At 41.1% G+C, this 19,988-nt stretch overlaps 2 protein-coding genes across 3 annotated transcripts in view; both read left to right on the forward strand.

Annotated features, from left to right (window-relative positions):
* LOC109918329 overlaps positions 1-19,988 on the forward strand; it is an 859,583-nt gene that overhangs the window by 132,586 nt on the left and 707,009 nt on the right. The window lies entirely within an intron of this gene.
* Positions 1-19,988, forward strand: part of LOC109933353 (rod cGMP-specific 3',5'-cyclic phosphodiesterase subunit beta-like) — a 77,610-nt gene that overhangs the window by 15,991 nt on the left and 41,631 nt on the right. Inside the window, exons 3-9 of one of the 2 annotated variants that reach the window (XM_048602100.1) lie at positions 2,572-2,710; positions 2,805-2,894; positions 10,364-10,504; positions 16,887-16,961; positions 18,149-18,213; positions 18,308-18,374; positions 19,802-19,849. In XM_048602100.1, coding sequence (XP_048458057.1) covers positions 2,572-2,710; positions 2,805-2,894; positions 10,364-10,504; positions 16,887-16,961; positions 18,149-18,213; positions 18,308-18,374; positions 19,802-19,849 — 625 coding nt within the window. Of the gene's footprint in view, positions 1-2,557; positions 2,711-2,804; positions 2,895-10,363; positions 10,505-16,886; positions 16,962-18,148; positions 18,214-18,307; positions 18,375-19,801; positions 19,850-19,988 lie in introns of both variants that reach the window. The other variant, XM_048602092.1, reaches the window with a different exon arrangement.

Consider the following 19,988-nt stretch of genomic DNA (forward strand, 5'->3'; position numbering starts at 1 on the left):
GCCCCCTTGACCTGTCCGTCCTCCTTGGACTGACCTATCTCCTCCCTACCTCCCCACCTACACTCACCTTTCCTGGCTCCATCCCTGCCTCTTTGACCTGTCTGTCTCCTCTCCACCTATCTTTTCCTCTATCCATCTTCTATCCGTCTCCCCCTCTCTCCCTATTTATTTCAGAACCCCCTTCCCCTCCCCCATTTCTGAAGAAGGGTCTAGGCCCAAAACGTCAGCCTTCCTGCTCCTCTGATGCTGCTTGGCCTGCTGTGTTCATCCAGCTCTACACCTTGTTATCTCTTGCAAAGAATATATTTTGGCATGGAGTACAATGCTTGATAGTGGGAGAATATGGTGTACTGTATTTGACGATTGATGATACATGTATTACATTTAGTTTTGTGATGGTGTAGTGTATTAGAGTCCAAATTGAATGTACAATACACTAGTGTTCTCCTACATTGAGGAAGATAATGTAGTCGCGTTAATAGAGTTTATATTGACTGTTCTGTACCTTGTGCTACACATGTTGAAAACCATTCACTGGTCTCATTCTATTACACAAGGTCTTTTTATTAAAATATGTTTGCATGCTTCCATCAGCATCTCAAGCAATAAGAGAATCATGAGGCTCAGTGCCCAGATATTCAGGCTATTGTTGGATGGCTGGCTGTCCTTAAAGCTTTTTATGGAAGAGAACAAATATGTTGCAGCAGAAATAGAATTTATAGCACAGGAAGCCCACTATTCAGTCCCATTAAACCACGTTCATGCTTATGCTCCCACGAGCTTTCTCCCACTTGTCTTCATCTCACTTCAACTCAATCATTTCATTCCTTTCTCCCTTATGTCCTTATCTATCTTCCTGTTAAACATATTGATACTCTTTGTCTCCAATATTAGTGGTAGTGAGATCCGTATTCTAACCATGCTATGGGAAAAGAATTTCTCCTGAATTCCCATTGGAATTATTGGTAACTTTGGCTTTGTAATTTTGGCCTCTGTATTTGCTCTGCACTGCAATTGGGAAAACATTACACCAAATCAAAAACCATCTTGTAAAACCCTTGATTAGGTCTTCCATCAGCCTTCTCCTTTCTAGAGAAAAGCCCTAGCCTTTCATGAGAACTTGTCTTTCATGAGAATTTGCTCAGTTCTGATTTCACTCTTGTAAATATTTTTCCCCTTCTTCACAGCATCTATATTCCCTTCGTAATACAAAGTCCAGAATTGGTGCAGTACATCAAATGATTTTTTTTTGGAAGAAGAGCAAAGAGCAATTATGGTGTTTTTCGAAATTGGACAATAAGCGACTGGAATACTTTTTAGATGTTTGAGCTGTATTCTGGAGTTTCAGACTAAGTAAAATAAGTGTGGTGGCTCAGTGGTAATCACTGCTGCTTCTCAGCGCCAGGGCCCCAGGTTCGATTCCACCCTCGGGTGACTGTCTGTATGGAGTTTGCACGTTCTCCCTGTGTCTGCGTGGGTTTCCTCTGGGTGCTCCAGTGTCCTCCCACAGTCCAAAGATGTGCAGGGTAGGTGGATTGGTCATGCTAAATTGTCCATAGTGTTCAGGGATGTGTAGATTAGGTGGGTTGTAGGGGGATGAGTCTGGGTGGGATGCTCTGAGGGGTGGTGTAAACTTGTTGGGCCAAAGGGCCTGTTTCCACGCTGTAGGGATTCTATGATAAGTGTCTTTGTGGGCAATTTGTTCATTCAGCGTGTGGTTGTAAAATCAATAGAGGAGGTTTGCAGTATTCCTTATGGTGATTAATGCTCGTGGATAAGTCTTTAGTCTCAATGCCAATTTAGTGCTGAAGTTTATGATTGATCTATTGATCAGATCAGATCAGATTTTATTTATTATCATGTGTATCTGAGTACAAGAGTACAGGAGTTCAGCGAAACATGTGCAGAGTTGCTCAATGCACATCCGATTGCAATATTGCCATCACCTTTTTTCACCCAGTCATATGTTCATATGTGGTGGGTTATTGATTAAAGACCAGGCTTTAGTCATAAGGATAGAGGACCAAATACTTTGAGAGGACTGCCCTTTTGCACTCACTCTTCAATACTTTCAGAGACACTGGAAGAAACTGCGTAGGATTATGCACCATATGTGGAGGCCTAAGATTGTGCAAAAATACCTTATCAGTGAGGAATTATTATTAACAATGTAAATGCATCAAATATGCTATTCTACATGATTGGATTATTAAAGCTGTATGATCAGTTTTATGATGTAGAGTTGCTACCAAAATGAGAGCCTTCTTGCTCTTCTTTAGCAAGTGGTTCGTGTAGTGCATTGATAGGGTCCCTACCTCTGAACCAGAAGGTCTGGGTTCAAATCCCATCTGCCCAGAAGTGCATCATAACAGGTTGATTTTAAAAAATAACATTAGCTGTCATCAAGTCCAAACATCAGGTTAGAAAATTTAGCTTGCTTCATTTAAAGAAAAATATAAAGCAAATCCATTTTCTCGTACCATTTTACTGTCTATTTTCTCACATTCACTTTCTTCCAAAAATGTTGACATATATTTGTTTTCTTCTTGGGAATTAGTCCAACATTTATAGCTCGTTTGTGGATGAACTGACTGAATACCAAACGAAGAGTATTCTCGCTACCCCCATAATGAATGGTAAAGAGGTGGTCGCTGTCATCATGGCAACTAACAAAACATGCGGACCTTATTTTACTGAACACGATGAAGACGTAAGCCTTCCTTCATATATGTATTGGAGTAGATTGATATGTAATACAATTATGTTTGCAACAATTCACTTATCAATGGTCAATTCTTTTTCAGCTTTTCTTGAAATATCTCAACTTTGCCACCTTGAACCTCAAAATCTATCATCTGAGCTACCTTCATAACTGTGAAACAAGAAGAGGCCAGGTAAAAATTCCTTTGGGATACCATAGATGTCGGCACATTAGTTGACCTTTGAAGCCTCAAAACATCTCTCCAAAACCTGAGGTTGACATATACGTCGAGTGTAAAGCTAAAATGCCAATATGGGTGTGGGTGGTTGCCATCTGAAATGTGATCAGCATCTGATTCAATCAATGGACATGTTTTAAACTCTCGGACACCCTCACAACCCAACCTGCCTTGCCTGTCAGATCCCTTGCACTCAGTTATAAGGGACTGGTAAGTAAAATATTAGGCTGACTAATGCCTTCATAGTATGTGTGTGGCCAAAAAGGGATGTCAATGTATATGCTGAGTCTATGCATAAATGGCAGAAAAATGGGATTGTCTTATTCACCAGGTCAGCTTATACAATATTATTTTTGGTAACTGGATATTTGAGGTACATCTACATGACTGAGTGACAGTTTGGGATGTCTGGTGAAAATTGTGAAGAGTTTGCCGTTTGTGGTCAGAAAAGTGCATTGGATTCTTGAGATATAGTAGGAACTACAGATGCTGGAGAATCTGAGATAACAAGGTATAGAGCTGGATGAACACAGCAGGCCAAGCAGCATCAGAGGAGCAGGAAGGCTGACGTTTCAGGCCTAGACCCTTGTGGATTCTTGTTTTTTTTACAAATATAGAAGAAAACTCACAATCGATTTGGACTAAATAATTTTTACAAAGACAAAGGTAGCTAAGGAAACTGCTTCATTTTACATCCTGGAATGTCAATGACATGGAATGTAAGGCCCTAAGACTGCACAAAAAAATCCTACAGAGACCCAGTTCAGCAACTATGGAAAAATGAGCACTTCTATTTAAGCAGTTTCCCAATTGGAATGGTAGACCTTTTGAACCCTGACATAAATAACATTTTTATTCCAAGTTTTTCCAATTTCCGTTTATTCCTTGATACCCCTATTTGTTAAATGAATATTAGTCTTCCCTTTTACACTCTGGCTTTGGAATTTGAGGTTGCTAATTTTTGGATTTATCCTTGCTTTTGAGGAGGTTAGGTACCCAGAATTACTGACATTGAGCCTTTGCTGTCATTATAATTGTGTGAAATGTAGAGTAAAATTATGTGGCTGCTAGTGTCACAGCATAACTTATGCAGAGGGATTCCGAAATATCTTTGTTCATCAATGTCCCCAATCACCCACAGCCAGGACTTTCTCATTGCATTGTACTCACTGTTATAATTTATATGTCCGTAATAAGTTATTTCACACTTTGTCCTGTCGGTGGTATTTGAGTTAAAAATTCAAGCCCTGCTCCTGATACTTAAGAATACAATCTGGGCTGTCACTTCAGTTCCATCCTGAGGGGATGTTACACTGTCAGGGGCGCTAGGCTTTGTTTGAGAAATCAAACCGTGTTATTGTCTCTCTCCTCATGTGGTTCGAAGTGAAGTCATGGTGCCCTTTGAAGAAAAACAGAAGAGTTCTTCTACAGGCCTGGCCCAAAATAATCTCTTAACCAAAGCCACTAAAAATAGAGCAACTAGCTAGTTATCTCAGAGTTAGTCAGGCCTTGCCTACATCAAAACAATGATTATATTTCAAACAGTTTGCTTTGAAATGGAGCACATTGGAACAGTCTGAGGTGATGTAAGGCACTATATAGAGTCATAGAGTCAACTAGTCCCACTTGCCTGCATTTGGACCATATCCCTCTAAATCTTTCCTATTCATGTACCTATCCAATTGTCTTTTAAATCTTGTAACTGTATCCGCATTTATCACTTCCTCAGGCAGTTTGTTGCACACACGAACCACCCTCTGTGTGAAAAAGTTGTCCCTCACATCCCTTTTAAACCTTTCTCTTCTCACCTTAAAAATAAACACATTCTTTCTTGTTTGGACGTTAAACTGCAAGTGTCAATGCTCCATCCATCCACTTAAACTACACCCAGTTGTAATTTTATGCTACGACCTCAGAAGAACCTCATTTCCTCCATTCCAGAAATGCCTATTTATCCTCATTCTTTGCTTCATACCATCCAATCAGGTTTCTATACAATGAACAAGATTACTCCCAATTAAGCAGCTAACAATCCTTGGCTAACAATCTTTTCATATAATCATTGAGCAGTACAGCAAAGGGGGAGGCCATTCAGCCTCTAAGTTGAGTTTGCACCTTTGAAGAGCAATCCCACCTTCAGGCTTTCTGTCTTTCTACATCCTTGCAATATGTTCTCTTTAAAATATTTATCCAATCCCTTTCCAAAAGCTGCTATTGATGCCACCTCCTTACCAGGCAATATATTCTAAATTCTAACCGGGGTAAGAAAAACTATTTGTTTCTGGTTCACTCACCCATCAGTTTAAATCTGTGCCCTCTGGTTCTCCCCTTTTCACCACTGGGACCAGTTTCATTTTATTTATACTGCCTAGGCACTTCATCATTTAAACATTCTTATATAACCCTTTAAGGTTTTACTGAAATTTATTTTTATTCATTCATGAGATGAGGGTGCTAGTCATCTCTATTGCCCATCTCTAATTGCCTAGAAGGCAGTTAAGAATCAATCAAGCACATTGCTGTGGGTCTGGAGTTATGTGTAGGCCAGACCAGGTAAGGATGGCAGTTTCTTTCTCTAAAGGGCATTAGTGAACCAGATGGATTTTTTTTTCAGACAGTCAACAGTGGATACGTGGTCATTATTAGACTCTTAATTCCAGATTTTGTTCTTTATTGAATTCAAATTCTACCATCTGTCATGGCAAGATTTGAAATCAGGTCCCCAGAATATTACCTGGATCTCAGGATTAACATTCAAGTGATAATGCGCTAAAAATACACATTAGCTGGACATTCATTTATCTTCCTTCACCTCCAGACTCAGAGACTGTCAAAGAATTTCATAATATTAGACACAAAAGATAGAATTAAAAGTTATCACAGCCAGTGACAGCAACTGCTGTAGTTTCTGGGTAAAACATCACTGCCAATATAATGTGACTAGAGCATTTGCTATGTGTTAGCCCTTGTAACATATACCACAAAGACTGGGTTCTTGTTGAGACAGATGTCTTGAAGTTTAAAAGCACTAACCATTTACACTGCTATAAGATTGCAGATGTCCATTAAACATACATGTGATTACATCGAGCAACGATACAGGAATTGCTATGACTATTATTACTGCTGCTGAAGGAGAGACAGTGCCTTTCTCCTGGAAGGTCACATCGGTGATGCCATTTAACTAGCTTAAAGGTACTCTGCCTGTCTAGTCTGCGATCTATGTAATAATTACACCAGCAACTACAACCCCTGCCAAACTATCGGGCACAATGCAGGAACAAACTTGACCCCAGGTCTCATGGACATTAACTGGGTAAGCTACCAGAGTCTGAAATGAAAACAGAATGTGCTGCAGGAAATCAGCAGGTTGGCAGGATCTGTGGAAAGAGAGAGAAACACTTAACCTTTTGAGTTCAATGTGACCCTTCTTTGGGACCAAATGAACATTGGGCTGTTTGCCTCACTGACTGTGAACCCATGATATGAGTCAGGAGGGTGAAGGGTTTTTAGTGGTAAGTGTGATTGGGAAACCAGTGGGATACCATTACTGTCAAGAAAGCATTCCTGCTCTCTTGGCTTCTTGCAACCATTTACAAAATATATACATTTATAATTCTAAATATTTGTTAATTATGAATACTGCTGAGACAACAGATGCCATTGATCATTGAAGGGACCCTGAACAGCTGTTCTGTTCTTCAGAAACTAATTGGCCAGAAGGGTTCCTTAAACTGCGATTAGACTAACTATTTATATAGGCAAGACACCAATTTTAGATGACTATCCTAATTTGTCATTGTTTTGCCTGTTTTATCCCTGGAAAATACATAAGTTGCATACAAATTTTGACCTGAATTTGTCATTCAGCGAACCATTCTTCCTGAACACGTTCTTGTGAGAGAATGAAATACTGGACATGTTTAATTCTGAAGAAAGAATAGAAAATGCTGCAAACACTTAGTCAGGCAGCATCTGGGGGTGAGGGAAACAGAATTAACATTTCACATTGTGAGCTATCATTAGGGCTGAGAAATGTAAAAAGATATAATAGGTTTTAAATGCATGCACAGGCAGGGAAAAGGGGTCGGTAGGGCAAGAACAAAAGGGAAGTGACAAGAGGGTTGAAGACAAGGGAGATTACTTGATGAGCAAGATAGTGATTCGGTTGAGGCAAAGTGAAATGGGAAACGGACAAGAAATGAAAGATTGTTCTTGGGGACAGGATGTATGGATAAAAAGCAGGATCATTACAAACGGCTGTTGTCCAAAGAAGTGAGATTAAAGATCATGATCAGAGGTTGTTGAACTCAGTGTTGAGTCTGGAAGCCTGAAATATACTGAATTAAAAAATGAAATACTGTTTCCTGCATTTACACTGGGCTTCATTGGAACTGTGTAGGAGGTTGACCACATGGAGGTCAGAGTGGGACTAGAAGGGAGAATTAAAATCAGTTAGTTGGAAGCTCAGAATCAGGCTTGCAGACTGAAAGAAAGGTGTTCAGCATTTGCTATTCCAGTGAATACATGTAATGTGTTCTGAAGCGTCAAATGCTCCGTTGGCCCTAAATGTTCAGTGATACTACTCACTCAGTGTGCCATAAGTGGCTAAGATGTGATTTACAGAATGTCAGTCTTTTACAAATTTACCACTAAGTCTCTGCAAATATAATTGTAGCAATAGAAGTCTCGGCATGAATACTAGATCCAATGAAGAAGATCTGTGTAAGTCCTGGATGATTTTATGACCTGTGATCCATAGTGTCCCCTTCACACTGCAAACAGAGTATCTGACGTTGGTCTTCTGTCAAACCCTTAAAATCACAAATGTTTTGTACTCTGTGAAAAGAGGTTAGAATAGATGGCTAAAAATTGTGTTATTTGCAAAGATGACCAAAGTCATTAGTCACACATACGCTGCAAGGATTTACACTCTAAGTATAGGTTTTAGGTAGGAAAAAGACAAGGGTCATAAGCTTGGGAGCTGAACCCCAGGCTGGGGACATGAACAAGGCATTGCTGAGAGCTTCTATCCCTGTCCCTGCCCCTGGAGCAGAGTTCAATAATTCTTCAATATGTTTTTCTCCTTCGCAACAGTTGGATTGATATTAAAATTTTTGATGTCCTAGACGCTTTATCTGTATGTTCTACACATTATAATTTCAGTGCCTTATAGTTCTAGTGGCTAATATTTGAACACAGACCTGTTCAGTGACCATGCACAGCAATCACTATGAGCCCATTTCTACAGTAAATAAGGCTGGCTCCCTCTTCTCTTTCCTTGATGAGACGAGAATGTTGCAGGCAAGGCCCTCATTTATTGTCCATTGCTTATTTCCCATCACTAATTGCCTTTCTGAAAGTGGTAATGAGCTACCTTCTCAAACCCTTGAAGTCCACGTTGTGCAGGTACATCCCTGGGTGGGTTTCATCTGGGTGCCCTGATTTCGTCTCACAGTCCAAAGATGTGCAAGTTAGGTGGATTGGCCATACTACATTGGCCATAGTGTCCAGGGGTTTGTAGGTATGTGATTGGCCATGGGAAATGCAGGGTTATAGGATAGGGATGGGGTGAGTCTGGGTGGGATGCTCTCCAGATGGCTGATGTAGACTTGTTGGGCCAAATGGCCTATTTCCGCACTGTAGGGATTCTATGAACGATGATTTTCAATACAGGATGGTCTGTTAATTAGAGGGGAAGTTTCAGATGCTCGTCTTCCCATGTATTTGCCGATGTCCTTCCAAGTGGTAGAGGTTGCAGGTTTGGAAGATACTCTTAAAAGAAGCTTGGTGATTTGCTGCCATGTGTCTTGAATTTGGTACATGTTGTTTTTCTGTGTACCAGTCATGGGTAGTTTAAATGCTTAAGGTGCTGATGTGGTGTCAGTTCAGGGCATTGCTTTGTTTTGGATGATATCAAGTTTCTTGTGTGGTTGCAACTGTGGAGAGTATTCTATCACATTCCAGGCTTGTGCCTTGTAAATGGTGGATTGTTTTGGTGAGTTACTCATACCAGAGTTCTCAATTCTGACCTTCTGTTGTAGACATAGTATTTATATGCCTGGTCCAATTAAGTTTCTGGTCAGTGGTAACCATCAGGATGTTAAGGGTGGGGTGGTGTCTGTGATGCTAAAGTCATCGAATATCAAGGGGGGATAGTTAGATTCTCTCTTGATAGTGATGGTCTTTGCTTTGCATTTGTGTGGTGTGAATGTTAACTTGTATGAAGACTGATTTCTCATGTGAGAAATTGCAAATGGTACTGGTCACTGTACAAGCATCCCCATTTCATGCCTTATGATCAAGGAAAGATCATTGATGAAGTTTTGGAGATAGGTGAATCATGGACCTCACTCTGAGAAACTCTTGTCTGATGTTCTGGGGCTGAGACAACTGATATCCAACTTCAAGCCATCTTCCTTCGTGCTAGGTTTTACTCTGATCAGTGGACGGTTTTCCTCCTGATTTCCAGTTAATTCAATTTTTAGGAATTCTTCACATCATATTTAGTCAGATACTGCCTTGAAATCTGAGGCAGTTACTCTCACCTCAGCTTATGGAACTGAAGCACCTGGGAAAAGCTTAAGACATGCGCAAGAGAAGGTCACTGTGTGCTGCTAACTTTGTAATTTCTCCAGAAGATCCTGAATTATGAATATAGCTACCTGGCCTGCTTACTCCTGAATAGCATAAGCTCAGAATGTCGCTTGCTTTTGGTGCTGTTCTCCGCGGTGTTGATTACTTCCTCACAAAAATAATGAATAGTTCCTTAAATTTGTCGTTAGCCCTTTCTGAAGTTCTAATGTTGGAAACACTGACACTTTCATGGAAAGATCATGACAAAATGTTAATGAGATGAATGAATTAATAGTCAAAGTTACAGTCTTAGTTCTCAGCTACAGTGTACGCTTTGCTTCATTCCAAAGCTAACTTATTGACCTTATTATGTCAACGTTTCTTTGCTATTTACAGAAGGTCTATGAATCTAACTCCATTCTGCTTTCCTGTGAATATATCATAGTTGAGTTCTGTCTTTGGTTCTGTGCTCACTTGGAGGAAGTAAATTAATCAAAACATGAAACTAGCTCCTTTTATTGGGGTAGCAAATATGTCCAAAGCCGCATAATGAATCCAAATGCATCAAATTTGTTTTAATGGCATTTGTTGTAAATGTACCATTGTTATTCCATCAAAGTACACTACTAAGGCTGGGAAGAGGAGACCACCAGATCTAGCTCACCACCGCCTTCTTAAGAGCAACTGGGGACAGGCAATAAATGCTGGCCAGCCAGAACAGTCCATGTCCCACCAGCGAATAAAGAAAGAATAATGTTTGTGCTCCTCTTGAAACCTGGTTCAATGCTACTCCAATGTACGTCGTGATGTTTTATTCTAATACGATTTTATCTCTTCTGTTCCTGTAGGTTCTTTTGTGGTCAGCAAACAAAGTATTCGAAGAACTGACAGACATTGAGAGACAGTTTCACAAGGCTCTTTACACAGTCCGAGCCTACCTAAACTGTGAGAGATACTCAGTAGCACTCCTAGACATGACAAAGCAGAAGGTTTGGATCATGTTTTGTATATTACTTCATGATCTAAGTATTTTGTCTTTGTGAACTAACATGTCAGACCTTGGTTAATGCAGAAAATAATTGGGTGATATATATTGAATAATGGCCTCCAGTATTCTGGAACAAACAAATAAAATCCAGCCTCAACATTTGTTTTACAGCAGCTGAAAGGTTTCTTTGCAATTGCAAGGCAATTTGTTGTGGACACCTTGACACTCCAGTGTTTTGATTCCTCAGTTTCCTTAGAAGTCACATGACACATCATCGATAGCCACAGGTGAGGTGCTGGAAGACTGGAGGTTGGCTAACGTGGTGCCACTATTTAAGAAAGGTGCTAAGGAAAAGCCAGGGAACTATAGACCGGTGAACCTGACATTGGTGGTGGGCAAGTTGTTGGGAATTTTGAGGGACAGGATTTACATGTATTTGGAAAGGCAAGGACTGACTAGGGAGAGTCAACATGGCTTTCGGTGTGGGAAATTGTCTCACTAATCTGATTTTTTTGAAGAAATAACAAAGAGGATTGATGAGGGCAGAGCAGTGGATGTGATCTATATAGACTTCAGTAAGTCGTTCGCCAAGGTTCCTCATGGTAGACTGGTAAGCAAGGTTAGATCACATGAAATACAGGGAGAACCAGCTATTTGGATACAGACCTGGCTCAAAGGTAGAAGACAGAGGGTGGTGGTGGGGGGACCAGTTTTCAGACTGGAGGCCTGTGACCAGCGGTGTGCCATAAGGATCGGTGCTGGGTCCAATGCTTTTTGTCATTTATATAAATGATGTGGATGTGAACATAGGAGGTATGGTTGGTAAGTTTGCCAATGACTCAAAAATTGGAGATGTAGTGGACAGCGAAGAAGGTTACGTCAGAGTACAGTGGGATCTTGGGCCAATGGACCGAGGAGTGGCAGATGGAGTTTAATTTAGATAAATGTGAGGTGCTGCATTTTGGAAAGGCAAATTAGGGCAGGATTTATACACTTAATGGTAATGTCCTGGAGAGTGTTGCTGAAAAGAGACCTTGGAGTGCAGGATCGTAGTTCCTTGAAAGTGGAGTCACAGGTGGACAGGGTAGTGAAGAAAGTGTTTAGTGTTCTTGCCTTTATTGGTTAGTGCATTGAATACAGGAGTTGGGAGGTCATGTTGCAGCTGTACAGGACATTGGTTCAGCCACTTTTGGAGTATTGTGTGCAACTCTGGTCTCCCTGCTATAGGAAGGATGTTGTGAAACTAGAAAGGGTTCAGAAAAAAATTACAAGGATGTTGCCAGGGTTGGAGGGTTTGAGCTTCAGGCAGAGGCTGACTAGGCCAGGGCTATTTTTGCTGGGAGCATCAGAGGCTGAGGAGTGACCTTATCAAAGTTTATAAAATCATGAGGGGCATGGCTAGAGTAAATAGGCAAGATCTTTTCCCAGGGGTGGGAGAGTCCAAAATTAGAGGGCATAGATTTAAGGTGAGAGGGGAAAGATTTAAAAGGGATCTAAGGGGCAACTTTTTTAGGCAGAGGGTGGTGCATGTATGGAATGAGCTGCCAGACGAAATTGCAGAGGCTGGTACAATTACAACGTTTAAAAGGCATCTGCATGGGTATATGAGTAGGAAGGGTTTAGAGGGATGTGGGCCAAATGCTGGAAAATGGGACTAGATTTATACAGGATATCTGGTCAGCATGGACGAGTTGGGTTGAAGGGTCTATTTCTGTGCTGTATATCTCTATGACTCTGTTGACCAGGTTATAGTCCAACAGGTTTACTGGAAATTGCCAGCTTTTGTGAAGTGAAGTCCCTTCACCTGACGTAGGGGCAGTGCTTTGAAAGCTTGTGATTTCAAATAAACCTGAAGCTCTATAACCTGGTGTCGTGTGACTTCCGACCTTGTCCACCCCAGTCCAACAGCGGCACCTCCACATCTTGGTTACCATCAGTTTTCTTAACCATTGTTCAGGAGGAGTATTTCTTAAATTGAACAGTTTGGTCATCATTAGACTGAACATATTATGCTGGTTTTGTTGATTGTTTTAATGCCTTGAGTGTATTTCCTTGTTTCATGCCACTTGTTTCTGACAGTCAGGAAATTTGAGACACAGTATCCTATTCAAAAGTGATGCTCAGACAGATTGCTACAAGGACAGGAACTCTTAAAGGGAGTGAAAACAGTAAGAAAACTGCCACCAGGCCATCCAAACAGGTTGGGGACAATCGCCCAAATAAGAGATCTAGATGCAAATGTGTGCAATATAAAAATTAAAAACAAAAATTTAGAAACACTAATTCTCCTTGAGTAGTATGATTTAGTAACCATAACAGATTCCTGGATATAAACTGGACTTTACTATTCAAGGAAATATTCAAGGATCTATAGGATCAATTGGTGGAACATGAAAATTGGGAAAGGAGAGATCAGACAGACACAATGTGAGCAGTTGAAAGAAAGGAGCAGAATTTTGGCCTCAGTGTGAAAGTGGGAACATAAGAACATATAAGAACATAAGAACTAGGAGCAGGAGTAGGCCATCCGGCCCCTCGAGCCTGCCCTGCCATTTAATAAGATCATGACTGATCTTTTTGAGACTTAGCTCCACTTACCCGCCCACTCACCATAATCCTTAATTCCTTTACTGTTCAAAAATTTATCTAGCCTTGCCTTAAAAACATTCAACGAGGTAGCTTCAACCGCTTCACTGGGCAGGGAATTCCACAGATTCACAGCCCTTTGGGTGAAGAAGTTCCTCCTGACCTCAGTCCTACATCTGCTTCCCTTTGTTTTGAGGCGATGCCCTCTAGTCCTAGTTTCAACTAAACGGCTGGGCACATAATTTCACACCCCTTGCGCTAATTGACATGATTTGGGTTTTGCGACTGTGGACCCCGAATATGGAGCACAAACTACAACCCAGATTTTCAGTAAGGATGATCAGATAGCGAAAACTTAACAAACAGCAAAAGGTACAAGTCTCAAATTAGGGCTGTGCTTATTGACCTCCTGACTGTAATGAAATATTGGCAGAACATATGATTGTGGAGATCAGGGCAACCTTTAACATAAGAATGGGGTTTAATGGGAAATTTTAGTTTTCACACAGGCTGGGAGAAGTAGAACAGCTGACACTGTGCTTGTACAGTTTCATTTTCTGATACTCTTGAAAGTAGCAGACTGAGGGGAGAACCTGTCAGAGGTCTTCACAATTATGAAAGAATTTGATAAGGTAGACATAGAGAAGAACTTTCCACTTGCAGTTGCAATTAACAGAATGTGGACCATCAGCATGAGACTGTCACTAATAAATTCAGCAAGAAATTGAGGAGAATTTCTTCATCCTGCGAGCTGTTTGTATAACTCATTATCAAAAGGAATAGTTGAGGTAAATAGATGGATACAAGAAGAAAGTAGAAAAGTGTATAAGGGAGAAAAAATTAAAAGGATATATTGATGGGGTTAAATGAAGAAAGATGGGAGCTGTCTAACTTGGATCATAAACATCTCAACTTTTTCAACCCATGTCCCTTTAGATCCTAATATAATAAATCTCTGTTGACCTCAGTCTTGAAAATAGTAGTTGACCTGACATCCTTAGCTTACAGTGGGAGAGAACGCCAGATTTCTGCTACATTTTTTTGAACAAAACCTATGAATTCACTCCATCCAATGGAATCATTTCATAATTTTAAACACCACAATAATGCCAACTCCACTGCTCAAGGGAATGCAAGCCACATCTATAGAACTTATGTTCACAATGTAACTATTTAAGTCCCGGTATCATTCTGATGTGTCTGTGCCATAAACTCTCCAAAGCCAATAGAACCTTGCTAGGGTGGGGCAAATTTAATGCTATACATCAGATGGGATCTGATCAAAGCCCAGACAAATCACTTCCTTCCCTATATATTCCAACTTGCCTGATAAATGATACCATCTATTAGCCGTTTTGATTATGCGTTATGCATGTCTCTTGGCATTTTAGTGGGGCTTTTATGTATAGAGATGTAACTCCATTTGCTTCCCCATAGTTCTTAGACTTAACGTCATTAAAAAAAATATTCTGATTCAATTTTGTTGGATCTGAAGTGGATGATTGTTTTATTTTTCCACAAGGAATTCCACCTAACACAGTTTTGATCAGTCACTTAAATTTATGATCCAGACCCCGACAGCATTACTTCATGTGACTGCTAATGTGCTCAGCTCCAAATGTGGATACATAACCTCATCTCCCTTCACCCAATTCACTGACATATATGGAGAATAGCTGAAAGCCTCTCATTCTCTGACTTTGCAAGCTAAGCCACTTTTACTTGAATTTAAGCAGCTCACCAGCTAGATACAAAATGTAACTCATATGTTAACGATGCATTTGACACAACTAGTAGTTCAGTAAATGTAGGTGAGGCAGTCATTTGGTACTACAAAAATCAAGTATTGCTGCAAAAAGGCACATTTGATCAATGTCTTTTGTCTTGCATTCATATGAAATTTTGTAAAAATACCAAATCAAGAAGAAAAATCAACATTTATACTCAATGAGAGGAGAATGCTGATTGGCTGTCAAGTGGAGTTTGATAGAGGCACTGGTAGAGGCATTGCCCTGGAAAATGCACTCATTAATTCTGATTGACAGTTAACAGCCAGGCTTTGTTTAAATTTTAAACTGGACAGGTTGACATTGATTGGTCAGGGCATTGCACTGAAAAATGAGCCAACAAATGGCAGTCACCTCTTTTGTTGAGTTGAAACAGGCACAGTCTGTGAATACGTTCTTTTTGTCTGCAAAGAACAGGGTCCCATGCTTTGAATAAGTAGCTTCCAGTACACACCAAGTGTGCCATACTGCAAGCCCGATTGACAATTCTAATTTGGTTTTCAGTCTAATTCCTTGCATATTTAGGATTATCAAGCAAATGTTATCCATTTGCGGAATCATATCTAATGTTAGGCACTGTGTTGCAGGCATGAGCTGTCTAGGTATGGTCAGTACCTTGTTTGTTGCAAAAGGATCTTCTGTTCAGTACAATGTGCCAGTCTTTGGGACACATGGCCTATATACTGGCATCACACTGGCACTAAAATTCATATACCACATTACTCTTTGTGTGGCAGGTAGAACATCTTTCTGGTTTGATGGCATCATGCTGTTAGTAGCGAATGCCTCTCGTGTTGCTCCTGTATAAAAGCAGCATGAAACAGCTAGCTTCACCCGATGCTCAAACATTTGGGATATGTTACCTTTCCGGGTAATCTAAGACAGACTGGACAATTCTCAGGGCCAAGAATGACCTGATATCAGGGTCACAAACATGAGTTGTTGCATCTTATGGGCCTTGATGCCTGAAAGGAAAAGAAAAAGTTTCTTGTTAGCACGACGATATCAGGGTAGCCATTTTCCTGCAGGATGGCTTTGATGTGCCCTAATTCAACATTAAACTTGCATGCTGAACAAACAGCTTGGGTCCTACTTGAAAGGTTTCCAATAAGACCAATCTCATAGCATGTCAACCTGGGAATCCCAATCTGTACACTGACCAGAGAAAGTAGATTTGCAGTGGTCAGTAGTAGAGAAACCCCCTGGCTGGTTTCTGAACTAGGACATCATGGGCAGTGAGCTCATTTGACTGGACTAATTTCACATGGGAATTTCAATGCCCTGTGATACTGATGAAGACATTTAAAACATTTCCTACATACAGCTGTGGATTCAAACATATCACATGTATTATCGGAAGTATGGAAGAGGTAGGAGATTAGATGTCATTTCATCGAAGACGCATCTCACTGTTGTCAGAGCTGACAAGCAGAGCATAAACAAGTTTCTCAGTCAATGACAGGCCTCAACACTGGTATCCCCAGTTTCCATTCTCTGCCAGCCACTCAGAGCGGGCACGTTTCTGTCCTTAATCCTGGTGGTCAATGCTAGCTGCTAGGGAGATCTGCCAGTGAGAAGGTAAGTACTTTTTATCTCTTCTCGTGGGATGGGATCACAGGGAGAAGTGGATTGGAGATAAAAGCAGAAGTGCTGCTTTCACAGGTAACGCCCTTGCCCCTTATCCATATCCCTGATTGCCCCCAGATTGCTGGTCAACTGCAGCCTGGCATATTTCAACTGCAAAACCCAAGATTTGACTGGTCTTCCATGAATTTGAGTCGAGAATTGTCTCTTGGAGATCAAATTGTAATATTCAGAGGGTATCCTACCTTCCTGAAATGTCCTGTAAAACAGAATGTCTATTATCTCCATGGTGCATTGTAATGTTTTCATGATGTTCCTGCCTTTGTAGTAGCTCTCCTAGTTGTGTGTTATTCTCTCCACTCTATGAATTTTATAATAAGCATGTTTTATAATAAGCGAATTGACTGATTGTTATTTCCTTTGCAGGAATTTTTTGACCTGTGGCCTATACAGATGGGGGAAGTACCTCCTTACCAAGGTCCCAGAACTCCTGATGGCAGAGTATGTTTTAACCTTGTTCGATGTGAACGTTCAAGGATTCTGATTAAAAAAAGATTTTGTGTGGCATGCTCATAACCGCAGCAAAAGTAACTTCCAGTCAATAAACTACAGTTGCTGTTATACTGTGATCAGCCAGTGTGCAACAGAAAACCACAATGAACAGATATATTACTTTAGTAATAATATTGACTAGAACTCCCCTGTTCATGTTTGGAACAATGTCATAAAATCTCTTTTTGAGAGTTCACACAGTGCTGTGTTTGAACAGCTGACACAGCACCGTTGACAGTACAGCACTCTCTCAGCAGTGCACAAGGAACATCAGCCTAGGTTTTGCATTTATGTCTCTGGAATGTACTTGAACCCACAGGCAGAAGCCTTCCAATCTTGCTCAGCCCTCTGCCTGAGGCAGTCATTTAACAGACTGCTCCTGTGCTCTCTGATCAAATAGGGATGGTGAAGGGGCACGTGGGATAGAGTTGGGAGTGGGGGTGCCAATCAGAAGGCTCAGTGGAAGACCGACCAGCAGTCCCACTGGGGGAGGTCAATGCTGTGCTGAGTGAGACCGAATGAGATACCTCAAAACAGAGGTGCTCATAAAAAAGGGTGAGGAAGGATTGTTCAAACAGAAAGCCTCAAATTGTCAGGGCCATCAGTGCGGAGGAGGAGAGCCTCCATATAAATATGTTTGAGTGCGGATGTATCACTTTCCATTTTTGGGATCATTTAGAGCAGCCTCAGCTCCTGAATGTACTCTGACCTCCCTCCGTGAAGTCACCTCAAAGGCCTTGCTAAGCTCCAGACACCCCTCAAGGCCTGTATGCTGACATTGAGATTTCAATCCATTGACACAATATTGGATCCTTTACTGTCTAAAGTAAGGATGTCAGGGCAGGTTGCCTAGCTACCGAGCATCTACCTCCAGAGAAAGCCCATGGAGGAGGCCTTCCAGAGGCATTGCATTCCAGATTTCCACAGCCTTTCTCCCAATCCTCCATTTTCACCAGCTTCACTTTCAAGGGTTTGGGAACATAATGGACAATGACTAAGAAGGCAAGAGTGATCACAATTAAGCCAAAGCTGACACAAACTGTTGCAGGTTATAAAAGAATGGTGATACGCAGCATATCATTATTGTCAGGAGTTTCATCTATTGTTGGTTTATTATCTCTATTGTTATACTGTAGGAAATAATCTTTCACAAAATCATTGACTACATTCTACATGGGAAGGAGGAGATTAAAGTCATTCCGTAAGTTTTAGACATGTCTCAATTGACAATTATATCTCCCGTGGGAATAATCATCCAGGTGCAGAATTTGTGATTTTCTCTGTATTTTCTGTAGAACTCCACCTGCTGATCACTGGGCCTTGGTCAGTGGACTACCAACATATGTCGCAGAGACTGGCTTAGTAAGTTTTGTTTTCAGAGCTGTTCAAGCATTTTATTAACTGCGATAAATTGGAAATGTTCTGGAGAAGGGCTTTGAGATTGAACCTTAGGAGAAGGACCATCAACTTCTTAGACAAGAGAAGCACTTATTGTGCTGAACATTATTTGGTGCCCCGGTAGGAACTTCAATGTTGGAACGTAATGCTGCCTGGGAGGCAGGTTTGGATGTGGAAAGGGTAGAGGGTTAGATGGTGGGTGAGGATGCATGTTATTGGCCAGGATAGTGCAGAATGAAGATTCTTCATACTTCCTTTAATTTCCACCAGGGCAGAAAGGCCCAAGGATGATCCTCCTGGCTAAAGGACGATTGAGACCCCTTTAAGGTGACCCTTACATGTCTCATTCCACTACCACTGGGCATCTGACACATGGGCAACCCACCAGGTAAACCCTGGCATGTAAGTTGGTGCCTTAATTGGTGGATGGCAGATTTCCTTTACTTGGGCAGCGCAGTGACCACTGGCGATAGTTGTGAAGGCACGGGAGACCCCTGGGTGAATCCACCAGGCTGCCCTCAATTACAGGTACCCCACCTCCCACAACACCCCACCCCTGACCTTGGCAGGGCTTCCATGAATGACCCTGATAGACCCACCCCAATCACCTTACTCCTGGGACTGCACAGCTATGATTATGTTCACTCTGTTGGTATAGGTCTGCCATGGTTAGCAACTCTAACTCCAGAACATCCTCCTGGTGCTAGGATTTTTTGATGAAATTCCCCTCACGGGAGCCAGGAGGCCCAAAGTAACCAACAAGTAGGTAAATCCCAGATCAGGCCTTACTCTGATTGGGCCTCCTGAAAATGACTGCAGCTGAGTTGTCACTGTTTATCCAGCCAGAGGATCCTAGTGTGACTATTAAAGGCTGCCCAACTGCAGCCACAAATTAAAAACAAGGCCTTTCTCCATAGAATATATTCCTTGCTATTGAAAGATTTTGCAATTGTCAAAACAAAGAGAGTTTCAGAAAGTGGCAGGTTCTGAAAGGGCATGGGATTCTTCAGGATTCTTTCCAAAGACTGAGAATGCCAACAAATACAATTAAGATAACACAAAAAGGTCAATTGGGAAATCTCCCAGTTTCCAATCTTGTGTCCTTTCTTCCTTGATCTATTAGCAGAATTGAGGACATGCTACTGTTAAAAATGTTGCTAAGGAGAGCACTAAGTGACTCTCTTTCCAATTGTCCAATTATGGAGAGGATTAGAAACCCTTTCTGGATTCACCAGTGGCACGACCACAATTGGAATTTTAAAATGTGTTGGAAATGATAATTGACAGTGGGGAATGCACTGTTCCCCGCTACTCAATCACTCCTGACTTTAAAAAGTCTTCTTGGAATGATTTTCCTCCAGTAATATTGTTTCAATTATTTATCTTCGCAGATCTGCAATATCATGAATGCAGCAGCAGATGAAACATTTACCTTCCAGGTAAAAAGACCCATTCATTTGAAATAAAAACCATTCAATATTAAATTTCATTATCCAGGAGCACAGAATGGCAAGACATCGACTGAATGAATCTGTTCAGATTCATTAAATGCTGATGTAATAACTGCTCTGCTTCAAA

Source organism: Rhincodon typus, chromosome 1 (assembly GCF_021869965.1).
Source record: "Rhincodon typus isolate 14 chromosome 1, sRhiTyp1.1, whole genome shotgun sequence".
In the NCBI taxonomy this organism is placed as follows: Eukaryota; Metazoa; Chordata; class Chondrichthyes; order Orectolobiformes; family Rhincodontidae; genus Rhincodon; species Rhincodon typus.